Source organism: Mesoplodon mirus (genome assembly GCF_964341445.2).
Source record: "Mesoplodon mirus genome assembly, chromosome: 18".
Lineage (NCBI taxonomy): Eukaryota > Metazoa > Chordata > Mammalia > Artiodactyla > Ziphiidae > Mesoplodon > Mesoplodon mirus.
Window position 1 is genome coordinate 25,433,318 of NC_138994.1, and position 22,577 is coordinate 25,455,894.

The 22,577-nt window shown below is 55.0% G+C and overlaps 1 protein-coding gene across 1 annotated transcript; it reads right to left on the bottom strand.

Moving 5' to 3' along the window:
• Positions 1-17,080: 17,080 nt before the first annotated feature.
• Positions 17,081-20,032, bottom strand: LOC309793848 (forkhead box protein J1-like; the record flags this gene model as incomplete). The annotated part of the gene is made up of 2 exons (XM_082604626.1): positions 17,081-17,848; positions 19,535-20,032. The coding sequence occupies 2 exons, from the start codon at positions 20,030-20,032 to the stop codon at positions 17,081-17,083; spliced, it is 1,266 nt and encodes a 421-aa protein (XP_082460752.1).
• Between the last annotated feature and the right edge of the window lie 2,545 nt (positions 20,033-22,577).

The following is a 22,577-nucleotide window of genomic DNA, read 5'->3' on the forward strand; positions in this document are numbered from 1 at the left end:
TGTGAAAAATGCCAGTGGTAGTTTGATAGGGATTGCATTGAACCTGTAGATTGCTTTGGGTAGTAGAGTCATTTTCACAATATCGATTCTTCCAATCCAGGAGCATGGTATATCTCCCCATCTATTTGTATCATCTTTAATTTCTTTCATCAGTGTCTTATAATTTTCTGCATACAGGTCTTTTGTCTCCTTAGGTAGGTTTATTCCTAGGTATTTTATTCTTTTTGTTGCAATGGTAAATGGGGGTGTTTTCTTGATTTCACTTTCAGATTCTTCATCATTCGTGTACAGGAATGCCAGAGATTTCTGTGCATTAATTTTGTATCCTGCTACTTTTCCAAATTCATTGATTAGCTCTAGTAGTTTTCTGGTAGCATCTTTAGGATTCTCTATGTATAGTATCATGTCATCTGCAAACAGTGACAGCTTTACTTCTTCTTTTCCAATTTGGATTCCTTTTATTTCCTTTTCTTCTCTGATTGCTGTTTCTAAAACTTCCAAAACTAAGTTGAATAAGAGTGGTGAGAGTGGGCCACCTTGTCTTGTTCCTGATCTTAGTGGAAATGGTTTCAGTTTTTCACCATTGAGGACAATGTTGGCTGTGGGTTTGTCATTTATGGCCTTTATTATCTTGAGGAAAGTTCCCTCTATGCCTACTTTCTGCAGGGTTTTTATCATAAATGGGTGTTGAATTTTGTCGAAAGCTTTCTCTGCATCTATTGAGATGATCATATGGTTTTTCTCCTTCAATTTGTTAACATGGTGTATCACATTGATTGATTTGCGTATATTGAAGAATCCTTGCATTCCTGGCATAAACCCCACTTGATCATGGTGTATGATCCTTTTAATGTGCTGTTGGATTCTGTTTGCTAGTATTTTGTTGAGGATTTTTGCATCTATGTTCATCAGTGATATTGGCCTGTAGTTTTCTTTCTTTGTGACATCCTTGTCTGGTTTTGGTATCAAGGTGATGGTGGCCTCGTAGAATGAGTTTGGGAGTGCTCCTCCCTCTGCTATATTTTGGAAGAGTTTGAGAAGGATAGGTGTTAGCTCTTCTCTAAATGTCTGATAGAATTCGCCTGTGAAGCCATCTGGTCCTGGGCTTCTGTTTGTTGGAAGATTTTTAATCACAGTTTCCATTTCAGTGCTTGTGATTGGTCTATTCATATTTTCTATTTCTTCCTGATTCAGTCTTGGCAGGTTGTGCATTTCTAAGAATTTGTCCATTTCTTCCAGGTTGTCCATTTTCTTGGCATAGAGTTTCTTGTAGTAATCTCTCATGATCTTCTATATTTCTGCAGTGTGAGTTGTTATTGAGTCAAAGTATTAAAAGCGTGCTGGAGAAAGTCGGACAGCAACTTTCACAAATAAGCCAACTGCGCAGTTAACACCTCTTCTTCCCTCGTGAACAGTTTTATTCATTTTTAAGAATCATGCAGCAGTCCATAAATATTGCATCCTTGACGTCCCCACTGTAGTGTGCCCATGAGTGTACTCCAGGGAGTGAGGGGTACACAGATGGCACAACAGTACACACATATTTACACACACTAGGTGTGCAGATCCTAAAGCACAGTGAGCAAGCAGCATGCCAAGGTCAGGTGAACAGGACAAAAACCCTCCCCAGGTGAGATGGCTTAACGTGTGTGGATCCGTGCCCAGGAGACGCCCCAGCGTTGGCATGGCCTCTGGTAGGATGGGACTGGGGAGGAGAAGGAAAAAGGGCTCTGTGAGAAGGCTGGGATCACCACACCACCCGGAAGTGAGCTCATAGGTGAGCTCCGACTTGAGTGTGGCAGGAAGGAACCCCAGGCCTCCGGTTAGTCTGTGTCCTTGTGTGAGAAACCAGGCCCCGTCATATTCTCTGTGGGTCAACTGCTAACAACATGACCATCTCCAGATGATGACTGGGGCGGCTGTCCTGTTCCCCGACCAGGCTCTGTGCCCTGTTCCCTGATCCCAGCCCTTTTGGATGGGATATTTCTGCTCGCCAAAGAGCTAAATGAGGGCAAAGAGGTGCGGGGATGGGGGAGAGAGCAGGAACTGTCTGAGAAACAGGAGTGAAGGGCCACTTCTCACCCGGGTATGTCTTGGTTATGGAACCAAGGCCTTGAGGAATCTCTCTGAGCCTCTTCCTGGGAGAAGACAGACCCTCCAGAAAGGGTGAAGACAATGGCTTCCTCTTAGGGTTCCTGGCCACTGTGGCGACTGTTTACCTACATCTCCTTCATCTCAGGTAACACCACACTCTGAATACTACCTGCCGGGAGAGGAGGTGGATCTGTATGCCACCACCCCAGGCTCAGGGAGAGTCCCCTTCCCTAGTGCTTCTGGGGCTCAGATTTCAAGGAAATCAGGAAGTGTGGTTATTGCTGGAATCATCAATATGAAAGGGTCTGTAAGAATGTTTCGGGGAAAGAAAGGACATTAACAGGGGTCTGAAACAGCAGAGCCCACTGCAGGATTTCAGAGCGGGTGGACACCGGAACTCAAGGCAGAAGCTGAGATTTGGCTTGGCTCATGTAGTGTCTGTCAGGACCACAGGCCTCCGCCTGCCCACCCCCAGGGCAGGATGTGAACCACAACCACCAGGCAGTGAGGGTCACCACGCACCTGACGGCACAAGGCAGCCACACAGGAGGTGCAAAAGATCCCCCGGCACTGGGCTCTCTTTGAGGCCTTGGGAAGGACCATGAAAAGTTCCTCTAGGGCAACAATTCCAACTACTAATTCAGGCCATCATGGTGGGCATAGCCTAGGGCTCTGTCACATCTCAGCCTCACAAACTGTTGGATCCCACTTTGCTTCTCAATCTCATGCTCCACTAACTAACCACCTCTTCCAAAAGCCAGCAGACAATGCATCTATCAGAGAGCTATGAGGAATCCATTGATAACACTAGTGTTGAGAGACGAACAGCCAACAGCTTACGGTCTTGCTGTTTCAGACTGTTATTTATATGCCTACACTGGACTGGGGTGGGGTGGACATGTGATTTGAACAATATCTCTAAATCTCTGATGAGCCTATGGAAGGCAGTACCTCCGGCTCCCCCCATCAGGCTCAGCTGATCTGGAGGACAGGGGAGGAAAACCGGTGGGATGGGGAGCCTCCCAGACCACCACTGACCCCAGCTCAGCCCTTCCCCCAACCTCCTTTGGGGTTCCTGGGCACCAAATGAGAACCACCGGTCCACCCCTCTCTCAGCTTCTTTCTTCAACTCTTTCAGAAAAGCGGGGTGGAGACGGGGGCAGCAGGGGTAAGAATGCCACCTGACAGGGCGGTAGTGATGAAACGTGATAATATACGACAGTCCCTAACAAGTGCCTGGTACATAGAGGGGGTCAAAAATGCCTTTGCAGTGTCACCTTAGGATGGAGCCCCAGGCCTTCCTGAGTGCACCTGATCATAAAGAACTCCCCGGTAGGTCATCATGTAACTGAGGGGTTCTCAGATTCAAGGCCTCCTTCCTAAGCAGACACACGAGGCATAGCCTCTGCTACCAGAAGCAAGAACTGTTTTCCCAACCAACCTTCTGGTGGTTGCCACTGCTTCTTGTCCTTGAGAGAGGAGCTCCTAATGCATTTTGAGGGAAACCCCACTTACAGTGCAATATGGCTTTCCCTTCTCACAGGAGTCATCCCCCAACGCCACCCCAATCTGCAGGTCTCAGATTGGTTATGATGTCCCAGAGACTAGAAAATGCCAGATGGGTGTTTGTAATGAAGTCACCCAAACTCTTGAGTCTTCTTGGTCTACCTCGTAAGGAGAAAAAAAAAAAAAGATACAAAAGAAATAACCAGTCTGTAGACCACAGCTCCACCTGAAGATCAAGATACAGTGGAAACATTCCAGAGACTCTCTGCAAAGGGTCTCATGAGCTGCAGTTCGAGTGGCTTTAGCCCACAAGGAGAAAAGAGGTTTCCAGTCCCTTCTGAGAGGGGAAGGATCACGGTTGCGGAAGAAGATGAGTCTGGGAGAAGGGTCAGGTGCCCTCAGCATCCAGCTTTCACGTGGGTCTAAAAAGTCTCCGTGTGTCTTGCTGAGGATGCCCAGGAGGTCAGTGGTGCCATGAGGCCAGGATGGGATGTGAGAACGGGAGGAGAGCCCTGGTACAGGGGCTAAGGCTCTCAGATGGCCAAAGGATCCCACACGCAGAGCCTGTTCTCGGGGTCCTCCAGGCTGCCAGAAGATGGGCGTCTGCGCTGCGTGTTCCGACGACTGACCACGTTGTCGTCAGCCTGCCAGGCACCTGAGAAGAGGAAAGGAAGGTTACCGGACCTTTGGTTTGGTGCAGATGGTGTCTCTGGCAGGACAGTCCGGGAGTTTGGCACGAAAGCTGGCAAGATGCGCATTAGCTGGAACTCCCACAGGGTGCAAACCACAGCACGTGAAACTTGGGAGCAGTGGCGTCCACTGGGCGAGGGACAGTCATGGCCACTGTGGCCCACTGATGGAGGGACATGCAGGATGGTCCTTGTTTTGTGAGCTTGCCGTAGGATCCACCTTTGTATCTTTATTTGGTCTTGAAGTTTGCCTAAGTGTTACAGCGGACCAGGAAAAGAAACTGAGTCTGGCTGAGACTTTCACGAGAGCAGGAGGAGGTGAAGGGGAGGGAGAAGAGTGTGTTAATTTGGGCTCAGAGTTAGTGTTTGCTGTGGGGGCCAGGGTGGGGCAGGAAGGGACTGGCTGCCCAGCAGGGTGCCAGGGACCAAATGGCATGGCAGAGAACAGAGTGACAGCTGTTCCTCTCCTTCTGCACCCGAACAGCCCACCGAGAGTTGCTATCAGCTGGTGCCACCAACCCCAGGAGACATTAGCTCCAGAGCTTTGGGGTCCCCCGGGTACCATCCACGAAACTCATCATCTTCCCCCCTTGTCCTGCAGTTCCTGCACGAGAAGCACCCGCTGCCCATGCTGGAAACCCACTCTTGGTGCTTCTCTCTCCTTCATGCTCTGTATCCAATCCATCCTGACCTCCTGCTTGTTCAAGCTCTAGTAAGGTCTAAATCTGTAGTCAGAAAACCGGGATACAGCCCCAGCTTGTAACGTACTGACTGTGTGACCTTGGGCAGGTCACTGTACTTGGAGCCCTGGTTTTCCCATCCATCAGATGGGAGACAAGTACTTACACCCCAGGGATGCCGTGAGACTAAGCGAGGTGACATGGAAGAGTGGTGAGCAGGGCGCCTGACTCACAGAATGTGCGCGACAACCATCCGCCCCCCAGGCCTTGTTCAGGCTACACTCATCTCCCCCAAGTCGTCCTCCCAGCCCACAGAATGACTCCATCTGATTCAGTCCCCCCAGTGCAGCGAGATGCCCCTTCTGAAGGGAGAGGATGAAGCCCTAACCCCCTGAGTTGGGGGAAAGCCTTCCATTCTCTGGCCGAGGACTGCTGAGCTGCCTCTTCCAGCACCTGCCCCCAGAAGGACCCCCTGAAGCCAGATGGGGTCCAGCGTGCTCCGAAGTGCTCCCCCACTGGCCCGTACCACCACCCCATTTCTCATGCTGTGTGGAAATTGCTGGATCCTCCAGCACACGGTGATCTCCTCCAGGGCAGAGCCGAGAGCCATGCCCTTCAGAGGGCTCAGTTCGTGGACGGAGCCGGCTGACCCTGGAGGGTGGGCGTGAGGCTCACTGTGTCACATTTGAGGGAGGCCACTCACAAATGTCTGGCGTCAGCTTCAGTTTAGGCCAGCCCAAGACACGAAACCCTTTAATGGCAGAAACACTAGGATTCAGCGGGTATAAATTGTGTATACCCATAAATGTCCTGGTGTGCTAATCCGCCCTAAGGCTCTAATAATAGTCTTGTGGAGGTGGACCCCAGGGGAAGGGGAGTGAGTGGGACAGGAAATGTTTAGGTATCTCTCACAGCCAGATGGAATGCGGGGATCTGTACTCCCTGGGGGTACCGGAGTCCGGCACATGGGTCCACAGTGCTTTTCCCCTCTAAGGGTGACAGGATGCAGAGCAGGCAAGATTGCGCTTTTAAGTTAGGAACCCCCAGATGAAATAAGTTGTTCCTTCATTTTATATAATTTGGTAGATCTCATACTTATTCCTCTGTGTTTAATGGGCAGGACTCCGGAACTGTGGCTGTTTGGTAGGAACGACCAAAAGCAAATGGTAAACAGGAGAGAAGACACACACACACACACACACACACACACACACACACACACACAAAGTCAAATCAAAACACTGCCGCAGCCTCGCCGCCACCACCACTGGCTGCCAGGCTGCCTGGCTCTGAATTCTTGAGTCCTTGCTACAAACACCACCGGTCCAGATTCTGAGCCAGGGCTGAAAACTGGCTCCTTCTGAAACAGCCTGAAGACTCAGACCTGAAGTCTCTGATCTCCCCAGCTTCTTGGTACAGTCGGTGGTTCTCTTTCCTCTAAAAAGGCTTCTGCCAGACCCTCGGCGAAACCCTGCTGCTCCGTGCATCCTGGATGCAGAAGGTAAGCCTGGAAGGCGCAGGAGGACTTCCTGAGCGAGTGCTACCATTCTGTCCAGCCCTCAGCCAGAAAAGGGAGCCTGGAGATTCAAAATCCTTCCCGGGAGGTAGAGAAAGGTGGTTCCCACTTAATTCCATCCTCAGGCTCAGAAACGGGGGAGTGAAGACACCTCTAGAGGCAGATTTGGGGAGCACATCTAGGGGGATTCCACACACCTCTTTCCTGCCTCTACCCAGCCACTAATTAAATTTAAGATCTGTAACAGTTCCACCATCTTGTAGAGTTTCTCTCTAAGAAAAGAGAAAGTTAATTCCGATTTTTCCTTAGTATCTGCGAAGCATAAGCCTTCCTAGTGGCGTCTTAGTCTTGGGTTATTTCAGGTCTCCATAAGTACTTTTCTTTGTTTTGTTTTTGGCTGTGCAGTGGCTTGGAGGATTTTAGTTCTCCGACCAGGGATTGAAGCAGGCCACTGAAGTGAAAGTGCTGAGTCCTAACCACTGGACTGCGAGGGAATTCCCTCCATAAGTACTTTTAGATTTCATCGGTATGCCCACTCCTGTCCAATGACATCATTTAAAAACATCTGTATCGGGCTTCCCTGATGGCGCAGTGGTTGAGAGTCTCCCTGCCGATGCAGAGGACAAGGGTTTGTGCCCTGGTCCGGGAAAATCCCAAATGCCACGGAGCGGCTGGGCCCGTGAGCCATGGCCGCTGAGCCTGCGCGTCTGGAGCCTGTGCTCCGCAACGGGAGAGGCCACAACAGTGGGAGGCACGCGTGCCACAAAAAACAAAACAAAACAAAACAAAAACATTTGTATTTCCACTAATAAACTCAAATTATCTTTGCTTTTTCCCATCACACCACCCAGAGCCTTTTCACAGAATTGTCACTGGTCCCCTGGCCACTATCCTGACGCCTGTGTGATACTCCATCAGGTTCCTTGGGGCCCCGTCTACCTAGCATGGCCTCGCGATTATAGTCAGCTCATCACCTACAATGGTCAACTCAGATTTCCTCCCTTTGAGAACCTTGCAGAACAATCTCAGAACATACCATCGCCCCCCCACCTTGGTCTCGGGGCCAAAGAAGACCCACAGGCTTCTTAGCGGAAGAGGTGCTGGAATGACACAGGTGCTTTCTCAACATCACTCCCACAAGGGTGATGAGAGCAGCGAGGATGGGGACCTGAGCCATCCTTGCCGCGAGCTGGGGCTCCTGGCAGAGCACCTGTGGGCCTGGGGAGGGTGGACCATGGGGTGCTCCCCGGGCTCCCTCCTTGTGGGCGCTCCGTGAGGCGAGTGGCATCCGTGTGGGGAGGGAAACAGTGTGGAGAGGGAGACCAAGTGCCTGAGAAGCTGTCCTGATGGCCAAGCCAGCCTGAGGCACCTCAGTCATAGGAAGGAACTTTGAACTCACAGCTGAGCGTGGTGAGGTCTGTTGATTCCATGGGACCTACCACAGTGGATGCTCCTGTCATTAACCTGACATTAACCTGACAGATTCTTCCAGAGAGTTCCCCAGCTCTTTACTACCAGTGTGACGCTAACAGCAGAACCCGAGAAACATTTTACCAAGAGAGCAGATGCACTTTCCTTCTCTCGTAAGAGCCCTTGAGACCTCAGGGTGAGGCTACGATGCGACCCTCAACTCCCTCTCCCGGCAGGCGCCACTGTCATTCGGTTTCATGTCTGGCCTGAACGGTGAAGCCAGTTTAATCTGAGAATGGCTGGCTCCCGAGATCACCGTAAAGAAGCCCAGGCATTGTTTTCCTTCCAGGCCTCGCTCTCCTGCCGCAATCCCAGAGTGGAATAAACATCCACCAGCAGGTTGGCCCGAAGGAGTTAGGGAGAGGAGGAAGCACAAGGCCTGGGGTCAGTTTCCACCAGCATGGGCGGCTAAAACAATTCCCAGGAGCTCTCTCTGCCAAACACGGGGGTTGGTGGGGAGCCACTGCGGGGAGGCAGGAGCCTAGATTCCTCTCTTGAAGCCCAGTGAGCGGCTGGCCGGCACAGCTGCCACAGACTCAGGGCGGAATGAGGGCAGAGATGGCATCTTCCCCAACTAGTGACCAAAACAAATCCTGCCTGTAACCTTTGCCACCGAAGCATCCCCGCTTTTGTGGAACAGGGATTAATCTAGTCTCACAAATATTTATTTTTCCTGGAAACTTTCAGCATATTAAATACAGGCTCTTGCCAGTTAGGAACGGAAGCCTCAGCGAGGGCCCCTCGGATGTGCGTGCGCCCAGCAAGCTTGGGGTTGGGTGTGGGTGAACATGAACTTTCACACGAAGTCTGGGTAACCTAAATGAGTTTCAAAATAAACAAACTGGACAGACAGACTTACATTTGGCAAAAAGACATGAGAAACAAATGGACAGACAGAAGCCAGGTAAAGAGTGGGAAGGCAGGAAGTGAAGTGTACCCTGGACCTCAGCCACTCTGGCCCAAGCCTGGCTGGGTCAACGCTAAGTGGGAAGGGACCGGAGAGCCCCTGGGAAGGCTGTGGGAGGCGTCTCTGGGGATTACGGCTTCCTCCACCACAAGCCTGCATGGGGCCAGAGGGGTGAGTACATGGGTCTTCTGCAAGCTGATGGAGAGTGGCAACCACAGGAGTTTGTGTCCCTCCAGCACCTGTAACCATGTTGCCAAGAGAGTAAAGCAATGGACCCATGATGGGACCTGGCTGTCCTGAAGCTTAAACATGTCCAGGGCATGTTTAAGAGATTACAGACCACGCAACATGAAGGCAGTCTCTGCTGTGAACCAAGGAGGGGCAATTTCGACCTAGTCCACCAGGCAAGACGTGGCTTTAGAGCCATGGTTGGTGAAGCCCTTGGTGAGCATGGAGCAGAGAGACATCAGTGCCCAGAGTGTGACTGACAGGTGGGCTCCTCCTGAGAACTCATCCTGGATTCAGTTTAGTGTCATGAGAAGGAATAAGGGGCACGTTGATGGCCCTGATTGAATTTATAGAGTTAGGGCTCCAGGGAGAAGAGTTACCCTCGACCCCTGATTGTTCCTTTGGGATCCAAATCTAGGGAGCACAAGGCAACTGGTGGTAGCCCAGGGCTCACTGGGTCACAGAGCTAGTCTATAAAATGCTGGCATTGAAATTCCTCTCTGATCCTAACTAAACACTCTCCTTTGAGTGGCTACAGGTTCTCTTTTCAAGGGCTCAGGCTCTCTTTCCAAGACCTTATCACAGAGGCCGTGTCTGCCTTAAACTGCCTGTTGATGGAAACAAGACCAGGCCCCCTGCCATGGGATCTGCAAGATCATGATGGAGTGGGCACGGTCAGGTCAAATCGGAAGGCTTTGGAGGTATTTTTGTGCCTTTCTCCATGCCCAAATAGATTCGCTTAGAGCAGAGTCGCTCTCTGCCCAAGGACTCTCCCAAGGCTGCCTCGCTTCCTTTCAGCAACTGGCTCCCAGCACCTTAGCAAAGCCCATGCCTTCTTGCAGGAACTGCAGGGCAGGAGATGGGTGTCCCAGGGTGAGAGCAGGGGTGCGAGCAGGGGAGCGTCTCCCACCAAGTTCATGTTCAGCAGACTGCCACTCACCGGTTAAGCAGACCGCAGAGCACAGCTTATTGTCCAGTGCTTTCATGCTGGCGATGTCAAAGTCATTGTTATTGTCACACTCCATACCTAGAAATGCGAATGTCCTCTGGCCTCTAACGGAGTTAAGGCAGTTAGAGAGGACCTGGCTGTGTTTTTCTCTGCTTTGCTGTCCTTAAAATAAAAATCTTAAGGATGGAGACAAAAAACATCAAATCATATGTTAAAAAAAAGACAATAATTAAGTGGGGAGAGAGGACAATAAAGGAAACTGCGTGGGTACGTTTGTGTTCTCGCTCTGTTCTGCTCTGTTTCCTTAACTGGCCCCTTTCCAGCCTTCGTTCCAGGGAAATCAGACCCTGGGGAGGTCTGTGGGATTCGGACACGCAGACCCGGGCCCAGAGCAGAGCCTAAGCCAGGCTGGAAGAGCTAGGAGAGCCACGGGGGAAGTGACCCCGGGCTCAGGCCTGTGTCTGTCGGTGCACGTGAGGTGTGTTTATGACCACAAGGCTCTGCGAAATGACTAATACATAAAATGGCAATTAAAGCTCTTTGGTCCCGTAATTTTGCACCTCAAATCAAAGAATCGCATTGCTTGCAAAATTATGATTTATTTTCTTTGAGACTTAATTTTCTATTCTGAAGATGTTTTAAGGGGCTGACCAGAAACCTACAGTCGTGTAAGATGGGAAGGGGACAATTTTAGATGTTATTTTTTCAAGCCCCCACCCGGTTTTTTTTTCCTTGGTGAAAGGGAGAGGAAGAAACATACATCTACTGTGTACAGCATGTCAGGTGGAAACCACATATGGAATGTCAGGCGGAAACCACGTACTGCCCTGTGCCTTTTAGAAGCAAATATTCTACTGGGGACGACAATCACAATGGAGAACTCAGAGCCTTGCGCCCTGAAGACATCAACCGAGGAGAGGTAGCGCCCAACTCCGGCTTGGTTGGCGTGCACGTGCAGCAGAGGCACAGCCTGGGCGACCACCCCTCCTCCGGCACTACTTGGCCAGGAGAGAGTGGTCATGTGCACATGCGCACCCCCTGCACACCACACAACCCCCCAAGCAACTGCCATGGCCAAAGCAGAAGCGACTAGCATGACATCTGCATCCAGGCTGGGATCCAGGTTTGCTCTGGAGGTTGCCCTTCTGTGGAGGCACCTCAGAGGAGCAGACGGAAGAGACACCGGTTCCTGGGACGCCTGGTCCTACAATCCCAGGTGGGATTCCCAGCTCGCCTACCCTCCCCCACCCCCGCCACTTCCTTGCTCTATATGTAGGTCGTTCCTTCGCTTCTCGGCTTACTAGAAACCAAATTCTTCCGACTGAAGATATGATTGACCTTATTTACAAAACAGAAATAGTGTCACAGGTGTAGAAAACAAACTTATGGTTATGGCGGGGGGCAAGGGAGGGGAGGGATAAATTGGGAGATTGGGATTGACATATACACACTACTATATATAAAATAGATAACTAATAAGGACCTGCTGTAGAGCACAGGGGACTCTACTCAGTAGCCTGTAATGGCCTATATGGGCAAAGCATCTAAGAAAAGAGTGGATATATGTATATGTATAATTGATTCACGTTGCTGTACAGCAGAAACTAACACAACATTGTAAACCAACTCTTCCAATTAAAAAAAATATCTACTTGAGGCCTGAATGATGGTAAAGAGAATCGTTCCAATAGCCTACAAACACTAGTGTACGCTGAGCTGCTAACGTCTCTTCACCTCACCTTTGCTGTGCTGCCAGGGCTGTGATCCTTCTGCTACTGTAACATCAGCCGTTTTCTTCACTAAAGCAGGAAAACCTACTGCCTAACAGTCGGTTCCCCCAAGGGGAGGAAGCTGTTCTCCTGCTGCAGCTGAACTTTGGGGCTGCTAGAGCAGTTCTGTGAGACTCGGCTGAGAAGCTGAAGCAGGAAGGAAGGGGATGGCAGTTGCCCAAGAAGCTTCAGGATCTACTCAACGTAGATGGAGAACTCCAGGTATCTTCTGCAGCCTTGGCTCAGAGGCCCAGAAAGAGCCAGGAAGGCTGCTGAGGTCCTCAGATACCCTGCTTGCTTTGATATTCCATCAAGAAGACAACCTTTCCCCAAAGCCACACCCTTGAGCAGTGCCACCAAGTCACACCAGTGCCCCTTTCTCTACCCTTCAGAGAATACCCGGGAGAGAAATATAATAAAAGGGAGCAAAAGACCAGGTCTTTTACCATCTTCTTGTGTGGGTGATCCGTCCTCTTCTTCTAGAACCTCATTTCCCTAGGACAGAAGGAAGGCACTGTGAGTCCATAAAGCAGTGAAATGAGCCTACTGATTGTCAGAAGACAGAACTAATCACCCTCATGGTATCCATACATTTCCTGTCCGTGTGAGATGGCTGGGAGGCCCAGCAGAGGCAGATTTTGCTTGGCGAGGCAGGATCGGCCCGTAGGGACCAGGTCTGAGGCACGTTCCAGAGGGACCAGGTCTGAGGCACCTTACAGAGGGACCCTGGGACTGTCAGGATTAGCCTTGGTTATAGTTTAGCTCACACTGTTTCTCTCAGGTGGAAATCAAAGTTGTCAAATGAAAAAGCAAACCGTGAGATCATAAAACTTTCAGGAACCCTTTAGGATCCCCAATCCCATCCAGATACTCCTTTGAGAACATCTGGCTCAAGAGAAAGTTGTAGAGTCCCCACTGGGAGCTGGGCATTCCATATACTTCAGGCACACCTCCGTCAGAGCACTTCTCACGCTGAGTTATAACTCTGATTCCTCCATCAGATGGAGCTCCGGGATGGGTGGGATGGGTGGATTGGGGGTGTGGGCAGGCAAAAGCCATGTCACTCGGTCTTTGTGTCCCCCAGTGCCAGGAAGATGTGAGATGCCTGTGCCAGGTAAATACTAAGTGAATTGGAGGACAAACACCCTCTCAAGGGTCTGGCCTGGAAGACTTCCCTCTGGAACTCACCCCACGCCTATTACGCTGAGACCAGCGCCCTCTGCTAACCGGACAGTCCCTCTGCTCTGCACCCTGCCTCTAACAGATCCAAGTGCACCACCTTGGAAGGCTTCTTCCAGAAGAGCCCCCATCCTATTTGCATCCTGTGCCAGGGCCGGCAGTCCCTCTGACCGGGGAGGGGCACCAGCGTCCACCTTGCTCTTACCTCTGCATCCTGCTCTTCAGCGGTGGCGACGAGGCCCGCAAAGTTGCAGTCTGGAGACGCCGCTGGCGTCACCTGCAAAGGAGCAACAAAAGTCAAGGTGCAGATGCCACCGGCTCTCCTACCCAGCTCGCCTGGCAGCAAACCCAAACCAAGTCCTCAGGACAGAAGTGGTGCCACATGGAAGATCACATCTGAGGGAGTCTGTGATTCAGCAACCCGGTACCGTGTTTTCCAGGGCTCCCCTCCAGAGCACTGGGGGGCTTTGCCGATCTCCCTGGCAGGCCCTGGACTGAGCTCCTTAGGACTCGAGTACAGAGCAGAGCAGAGCGGCGAGGGCGATCCCATGCTCCTCTCTTACGTCTCCTTCTTCTGAGGGGGTCCTGCTGGCGGCCCGGGGGCAGGGGAGAGCCTCCCCGTCCTCTTCCGTGCCAGGGGCGATGTAGGAGCCGGACATGGAGGAGACGGTGTCGGTGCTGATCTGGGAGGACACCATGGACATGACCTTCCTTCTTCAAGTCTGGGTCCCCAGTATGTTGAGGGGGGCAGAGGCAGGGAGAAGAGTGTTTCCTGCCCTCAGCTCAACTCTTTATGAGGCCTGGCGCATTTGCTTCAGGCCAGCATGGAATCCCATCCCGGGGGCCTTCCCATCGCTGGAGCTGAGGGTGGCCTGTCCCGAGGGCAGACGGGGAAGGTCTCCGAAGACTGAGTTCCTGAACATTGCCCCTCATCCCTTTCCTGGCTGGTGATACATGGGGGAGGGAGGATAGGGAAGAGGTGGAAAGTGAGGAGACAGAAAGCTGGCTTCTTGCTTTGGGAAGGGACTGTACCACACCTGAGGGTGAAGTGGCTGAAGGGCTTCTCACCTCAAAAGTGGAGATCAAAGGAAATGCGAAACCTGCCCAGAGAGCTTGAGTCATGGGCTCAAAGCCACACAGGGCAAAAGAGAAAGGACAACTCAGTGCAACATGGGGTCCTGGATTGGGATGTTGGAATGGAGAGGAGCATTACTGGGGTGATCTGCAAGACGTGAAGGGGGTCTGCGGTTACATAGGATTACCAGGTCAGTGTTCATTTCCTGATTGTGATGGTGGTACTGGGATTATGGAGGTGTGTCCTTGTTCTAAGGAAACACGCACTAAAGTATCTAGTGCTAATGGGGCAGCCTGTCTGCAACTTACTGTTAAGGGCGCAAAATATATATTGACTGGGATTACATCAAATCTCTAAATAAATACGGAGTCACTGAACGTTTTTTCAAAAAGCCACCCAGCCAAGGGCCGGGGCAGGGATGAGTAGGAGGGACAGGATCCACTCACGCTTCCCGCCTCCTCCACCGCCAACCCCCAAACGCTGCCTGCTGAAAGGGTGTGTGAAGCCCTGTGTTCTGGCCGCTTCGGAGCCCCCTCTTAGCTTTGGCTGCTCGTTGGCAGCATCCATGGACCCTTAAAAGTGCCAGTGTTTGGGTCCCAGCCCCAGAGACGCTAGTCCCAAGCATAGGGATTTTCAGGAGCTCCTGGGGATTCTTCCAGGCAGCCAGAAGCTTCTTCAGCCTTTTCTTACCTGGCAGGCAGTTCTGCCAGCCCCTGACCCTGCCCCTCTTCCCCCAGCATGGGCCCAGGCAGAGGGTGAGGAGGGGGGACAGTGACCGGCCCCACCTGTCAATCCAGGATGTACCCCTTTTGGCGGGGGCTGGAGGCTGAGCCTGGGGACCAGTGGAGAGGCTGGAGCCCCCATGTTCCCCCAGTGCTGGGGAGCGTGGGCAGGAAGGCCGGAGGGTGGTGGGGAGAGGGAGGGAGTCGTTGCTTAGGGGGTGAAGGGAGTCTCAGAGGGAGGTTGGGGCAGCCTCCTCAGCAAGCGGTGGGAAGGGGATGGGCTGCCTCCTGAGCTCTGTAAGGCCCCAACCCGCCTGGCCCTGCAGTGTGCGCACCCTTCGAAAATATTTTGAGTAATTAGCAAGGGAAAGCAACAAGTTGGCGGGGGAATGCCAGGTTGTCCTGGAGCCAGCCTCCAGTGCAAGGAAAGAAAGGGGCCTCAGGAGAAAGGGGCCCGTGGAGGCTGGGCAGGATTGTGTAGGACAGTGCCCGTTTGTGTGTGTGTGTGTGTGTGTCTGTGCGCACGTGCACGTGAGTGCTGGGGGAAGGGGCTGTGCACCACAAGGGCGTGCTGGCGGGGCCAGGTGCAGGCTCGGGGGAGAGATGGGTTCCAGGCAAAGCTGGGGTGAGGGGTTGGAAAGGTGCCTGCTGAGTGTCACATATTTGCTGTGCCTCAGTTTCCCCATCAGAACTCTGGTACGTTGATTCCTCACAGGCTGGAGCTGTAGGGTCTAGGCACCCCGTCTTCCGTCTGCCCTGATGGCCTCCCTCAGCCCCAACCTGCATTGGAGGGAAGGCCCTGGGCGGGGTGAATGAACCCCAGGGTGGCAAGTGGGGCCCCAGGGGCTGGGGCCCTCTGACCTCACACCCTGTCCCTTCAGGAAGGGACCAAGGGAGGGAGGAGCTGGAGACAGGCCCAGGCGAGGACCGCAGGTGAGTCTGGGCAGGCCCTCAACTTGGGCGAGGTGGGGAACGTGAGCCGAGCCCTGGGCAAGAACGGCCTTTGTGAGTGAGTCCCCAGGGCCAGGGAGGGGGCTGTGCCTCCTTTGCCGCCTGCTCCTCGGGGCTGTGGGTACAGTCTCCCCATTGCACATAGAGAGGTGCCGAGGCCCTGGCTGCAGGGGACCCCCGAGGGCCGCCTCTCAGCCCCTTTCTCTCTGGGCACCCAGAGATCATGAGGAGTGCATCAGGGGACACTCTGCAGGCCTTTGGTGCCCCCCATCTTCCTCCCAGCCATTCCCCCTTGGGCCGTGGCCTCCCCAAAACTGGCCCATGCTTTTCCCCAGAGAAAGTTGCAAGCAGGTCCATTTTGAGACTTTTTAAAACTTTAGTTTTAAAAATGTTTTTATTGTAAATCACTTTCTATGAAAAAGGTTAAATCGCCCGATGGGTTAGGAGAGTGGATGTGGGATGCAGCCCAGGGCGTTTATGGTGGAGCAAGACACTCCCCTGCAGGAGTGCAAGCAAGGGCACGGGGCCATCCGCCATTCCTGGTCCCAGTGGTTCTAGCAAGCACTGCGTCCCTCCCAGTTAAGCCTCAGCTCTAGCTACACTCACTACATTAGTCTGTCTGTCCCCTTTCCCTCTGCAGCTTGGCTGCCCCAGCCCCTAACCCCCAGATCCCCATCTCCCCGCTGCTCTCAGCCTCAAGTTGGGCTCAAAGATTAGGGACACATACCCTCTGCCCCACCTCTAGGGATGAAGCCAGAAGATCCCAGAGGCCTTAGAAAATCTCCTGGCTCCACCCGGCACCCCGGCCTCCTTTCTGTCTCCTCTCTCTTCCCCCCTCCGCCTAGCTCCTCCTCACAGACTGCCGGGAGAGGCCTCTTGGGTGTTCATTTGCAGTCACCTAATCAGCATTGGTTGTACCTGGGAACTTGCTCTGGATAGAGACCTGGGGGGGAGAGCAGGAGAGAGAGAAGCTTGGAAGCTAAGGTGTTCTGGGGCGGGCCCTGTACTGATGTTTCCAGCTTGGCCAGGGCCCCTCCAAGCCGCAGCTCTCATAGTGCAGGGCCCTTAGCGTGTCTGTGGGGCAGGGAAGAAGTGGATCAATGAAACACTGTGTGTATGGGGGGCTGGGGAGCGGAGGCAGCAATTTGGGTCCTGGGCCCCAATTCTCAGCCTGCTGGACTAGAATCTGAGGATGGCCTGGGCTGGGGGCCGTGTGGCCTGGTGGGGTGAGCTGGCCCAGCCCCTGCCTGGGCGGTAGGGTGTCCATGGGCCTGCACTGGCGGGGAGGGGGGCAGTCTGGGCCCAGACTTCGGTGCTGTCTGGAGGTGGGGCAGGGCCTGGCTTCTTACAAGAAGGCGCCCAGGCTGGCCCAGTCATGCAGGTCAGAGGCCAGTGTGGCATCCCCGGCCTCAAAGAGGGGCTCGGGGGGCAGGGAGCTACGGGTGCTCTCGTCCCAGGGGTGCTCCAGGAAGGATGTGGCCAGGAAGGTCTCATCAAAGTCCAGGCTGTCGGTAGCCTGCTCCGCTGGAGGCCCCCAGGTAACAGGGCAGTCGATGTGGTGGCCATGGATGGTGAGGTCCACGTCCCCGTGTGAGGCAGGGCTCAGCGGCGGGATCAGCTCCGAGATCTCCAGCGTGCCCAGCTCCCCGTCCAGCGTGCCAGCGTCCAAGATGGCCTCCCAGTCAAAGTTGCCCTTGAGGGGTTCCAGCTCACCCTGCTCCTCCTGGGTCAGCAGCAGGGGGCTGGAGGGCCGCGGGACCTTGGCCTCCTGCTTGGGCAGCGGCTGTTGACGCTTACGCCCCAGCCTGCCCTCGCCTGCACCCCAGCCCGCCTCCCCAGTGGCCTCCTCGAACTCCCGCAGCAGCTGCTGGGCCTCGGTGCTCACGGTCAGTGGCCCGGCCCATGGGGCGGTGCTGGGCTCTGGCGCGGCCTGGCGGGCAAAGGCCGGGTGGATGTGGACTGGGGGCAGCCGCTGCTTCTTCAAGGCCCCACTCAGCAGCCGCTCGGCGTACTGGGGGTCGATGCGCCAGAAGCCCCCCTTGCCTGGCTCGTCCTTCTCCCGAGGCACCTTGATGAAGCCCTTCTTCAGGGACAGGTTGTGGCGGATGGAGTTCTGGACACAGGGAGGTAGGAGAGAAGGAAGACAGCTGGGAGAGTGGGTGGGGTCAGTGATGGGGGGCTCCTAGCGCCACTGCCAGTCCCACCACCACCTTCTCTCCGATGGGGGCAGGGGAGACAGAGGCGCTGCTCCGAGCGGGAGGCTCTGGGACACCAGCCACGGGGCACCAGGAGCTGGGAGTGCTGTCGGGGGCTTTTGTTCCCTTTGGCCAGGATATCTGCCTGCTCGGTCATCCGAGCCCTGAGCCGCAGGGTGGCTCTCAGTGCCAGCCTGTCCTGCCCTCCCTCCCTTACCCCGCTGCTTGCGGCCTCTGGTCAAAGGCCTTGGCTCCCCCAGGTCCTGGACGGCCATCTCCCTCTGCCTGGGCCTGGCTGGCCTTCTCTGTTTGTGAAATGAGTGAGTGGGTGTGAGGGTGTGTGTGTGTGGGGGGGATGAAGTGTGGGAGGATCTGATGACTTTCCTTGTTTCTAGAGCCGGCTGCTGGCCTGGGCCCTCACCCACCATGTCCCCCTCCTCCCACCCCAGGCTCTGAGGCCTCAGTTGATTATTACCCAGCCAAGAGCATAGCGCTCATTCCTGGGGCCTCTCAGGCTTGGGGTAGGGTGGGGGGTGGTGGAGGGTCTCTGTTTTCTCACCAAGGTTACAAATGGTACCTGCCCCTGGGTCAGGGCCCAAGCAATCGCGGAATAGCTGTGATTACAGGAACTCTGATCCTGTGACCTGTGCCACAGGGAAGGATCTGTGCATCCTCAGGGTCTCTGTCCCCAAGTAGCCCCTGATCCTGATGGTCGAAGAGGCTCAGGGCAGCGTGTGCCCAGCCTGAATCACCATCCTGCCTTGTTCAGGCCTGGGTGCACAGTCCAAACCACGCTGGGGCACAGGGGTCTGGGGCCTGGTGGGTGGGGCCGGCAGGTGAGTAGTGCCCCCTGGCAAGACTGGGAGGTTTACATGGTGGTCTGGGCCCCTTGGCTGCTCTGTGCCAGGTTCCGGAGACTTGGAACATGAAGCCAGTGTGGGAGGAAAGAGCCCCTGTGGAAAGCACGTGGCTGAGGTAATTGTCCCCCCAGGGAGGTTGATGAGAAGAGGGGGAGGAGTGTAGGCAGGAAACTAGGGAGGGCTTGGGGTGGGGGCTGGCACAGCAGCTTTCGGAAGGCCCCGTAGCCCTTCCACTGGGACACAGATGGCCTTCACACCCTGCAGCACGCCCCTCTCCCCTCCCACAGCCCCTCCAGCCAACTGAAAGCAGGCGGGATGCAGAGTCTGGCAGGAACGATGCTCTGCCTCCAGTCAGGCCCTGACAAACTGACCTTGAGGAGGGTAGTGTCGAGGAATTCCAGGACTTGGGACAAAAATGTGTCCCTCAGTCCATCAACCTACCCTGGGGGGCTGTGTCCACGCATAGTTCAGCCCTGGTCTTTGGGCTGAGCCTGCCGGACGAGTGACAAGTTCTTTCCCCTTGAACCTCTATGTCGGCACCCCTGCAGCCCTCTGAACATCCTCCCTCCTCCGTCTCTGAAGTCAAAGGGGCAGCAGTCCAAGCACTGGGCTCCCTTGAGGTCCTTCCTGGACGGCCTTCCTCTCTCGGGGCCCTGGCCGTACCGCGCCTACTTGGCCTGCGGATCTGGGATGTGAGTCCAGTCCGCGAGGGCATGGGGAGGGAGGGAGGGAGTGCCTCCCTACCTGCCAGGTGGGATCAGCGTGGCGGAAGTAACAGAAGTTGTCCGTGATCCACTTGTAGATGGCCGACAGGGTGATCTTGGTGGCCTTGCTGGCCTGCATGGCCATGCAGATGAGCGTGGCATACGAGTAGGGCGGCTTCACGTGCGGGTTGGTGGCGTAGTCCACGTCGTCGGGAGGCGAGGCCTGCAGCCCCGAGGGGGCGCTCCGCGGCGTGCAGGAGGACGTGGGCTTGCCGGGTGTGTGCGGCTGCCCCAGGCAGGCGGGGTCCGCCGCCAGGGGAGACCCCGGCTCGGCCGAGCCTGCCAGCTCGTGGGAGCCGTGGGGGTCGGTGTCCCCCGAAGGCAGGGCGGGGAGCTCGGCGTTGAGAATGGAGAATTCCTGCAGCCACTTCAGGCTGGTCAGGCTGTCATTCAGGGCGTTGGACTCCTCCAGGCCGCCTTCCGGTCCGGCCTCCTCCGCTGCCCCTGCTCCCGAGACGCGTAGCCAGCTCTCCGCCATATGTGCGGGGACTCTCCGAGGGGGCTGTCAACATCCACGAGCCGAGCCGAGGGTGGCCGCCGAGCTCTCTGGCCTGCTGACTCCCGCGGCTTCAGTTACGCAGCCTCCCGGAAGCGGGCTTCCATCCCGCGATCCGGAGGTAGCCTCCTCCAAACGGAATGTGGTGCCTGCGGGGACCAGAGCGGGAACTGAGCCCTCTTTCCCCACCCCCGAGGGGAGAGTGTGGGCGAGGGGGGAGGCTCTTACTAAAATCCTTCCTGCAGCTGGGGAGGATCTTTTACTGCCGAGGTCTGGGAAACAGAAGGTGTGCCCGGGAGTCCGACCCACACGGGGTTCGCCTCGCTCTTTTCCTCTTGGATCTTTTAGAGGAGACTTAATTAGCCCAACGAGGGAATAGTGTAGGGGCATGCGAGGCCACCCCCTTTCTCCCTCAAAGCGGGGAATTAACCCCCCTCTCTCCGTCCACAACCAATGGAAATGGGGCGAGAGAGTCCAGGAGGGCAGTACGACGGGTCGGGGGGCGGGGGAGGTCGTCTGATCTTTGAAAAGGGATATTAGGATGGGGCTCAAGGGGAAGGAAGGAAACAATACAGAGAGTTATAAGGGGGTGGGAAGTGAGTGTCCCCCAAACGCCTCTGATGTCAGTCCCCGGGCCCTCCACTTCCGTCGGGGACGGATGGGAGAGCGGGCTGGTACTGACGCCTTCCCTTCCCACGGCCGGCAGCCCTCCCCGTCCCTTACCTGGCTCAGAGCGCAGCCCGGGCCAAAGGAAGCTTCTCAAAGAAATTCCTCCCACCGCCCACCCTCACCGCGGCTCTCTGCTCCCAGCTCCAGGGCCCAGCCAGCAATCCTCGTCGCCACTCACGCCCGCCGGCGCCTCTCTGAAAGCCAGCGGCTGGGGACCGGCACTCAGTAGCCGCTCGCAAGGCGTCTCCTGCTGCCGTGGCGACGCCCCGCCCATATAAACAGCTTCCGCTTCTGCCATTGGCCAGGGCATCTCCAAAGAGACCGCGGGCTCTTAACGGCTCTCTCACGCGGTAACTCTCTTCCAGCTCCCTCCTGCCGCCCTCTCCCGCGCGCGACCCAGCCCCCTACCCGCCACCGCGTCCCGGCTCCGCGCATTCCCGCCCGAGGGCCCCGCGCAGGGCTCGGAGAGGCGCGCGGCTCGGCGCTCCCGCAGAGGCCCCGGGGCCCTCGGCGAGCAGTTCGCCGCGGGAACCGTCCTCCGCCCCACCCCCTTCCCATCTGGGCTGCTCAGAGGTGGCGACGGCTCCTGGGACGCAGCCCGTGGCGCGGGGGCCAGGGCTGGGTGCATGCTTGGGGCTTTCCTTTCCTCTCCTCTGGGCTGCGAGTGGCACTTCCTCACGTTTCTGCGGCCTGTCCCGGTCTCCCGACCGAGTGTCGTCTTGGTGCCCGCAAGCAGGTCTGACTCTCCGATGCCACCTGCCGCTCAGGTCCGCAGAAACCGCAGCCCCGGTCGCAGGCACCCCAAGGCGGCTAGGGTAATCCAGTGTTTCCCGGTAAGCGCCCCCTCCCCGCCCCGTCCTCAGCAAGATTCCCAGAAGCTGACATTCCAGAGGCTTCTTCGGAAGTGCTCTCCCTCCTTTCCAGATAGCCTAGGAAACAGAGCCGTTGGGTGAAACCCAGGAAAGCCGTGGACTTGCCAAATTCTTTGACTGGGGTCATTTGCCCCATTAATTTCACCAGCCTTTAAGTGACGGACTAACGGTGGACTGTGGTCCTTCCTCCTCCCCTCCCCCAGCCTCCCTCCCGTCACCAGCTTTCCTGCTCTTCAGTTATTGAGGAGCTGCAGTTGGAAGTTCTCTGGTTGAAGGGGGTGGGTGGAGGTGAGGGCTCCTTATCAGGCCTCTGGGCAGGAGCTGTGCCCGGGGGATGGTACACCAGCTCCCACCCAGAAACATGTCTTTTCCTCTACCCCTTGCCCTCTCTCACTCCTCCATGTCCAGCTTGTCTTGAGTCAAAGTTTTTTTTTTCTTCCCAAGTATTTATTGTTTTATTTTAATTTTTATTTTATTTTTTTATTAGTTTCTGCTTTATAACAAAGTGAATCAGTCATACATATACATCTGTTCCCACATCCCTTCCTTCAGGCATCTCCCTCCCTCCCACCCTCCCCATCCCACCCCTCCAGGCGGTCACAAAGCACCGAGCTGATCTCCCTGTGCTCTGCGGCTGCTTCCCACTATCTACCTTACGTTTGGTAGTGTATATATGTCCATGCCTCTCTTTCGCTTTGTCACAACTTACCCTTCCCCCTCCCCATATCCTCAAGTCCATTCTCAAGTAGGTCTGTGTCTTTATTCCTGTTTTACCCCTAGGTTATTCATGACATTTTTAAAAATTCCATATATATGTGTTAGCATACGGTATTTGTCTTTCTCTTTCTGACTTACTTCACTCTGTATGACAGACTCTAGGTCTATCCACCTCATTACAAATAGCTCAGTTTCGTTTCTTTTTATGGCTGAGTAATATTCCATTGTATATATGCGCCACATCTTCTTTATCCATTCATCCGATGATG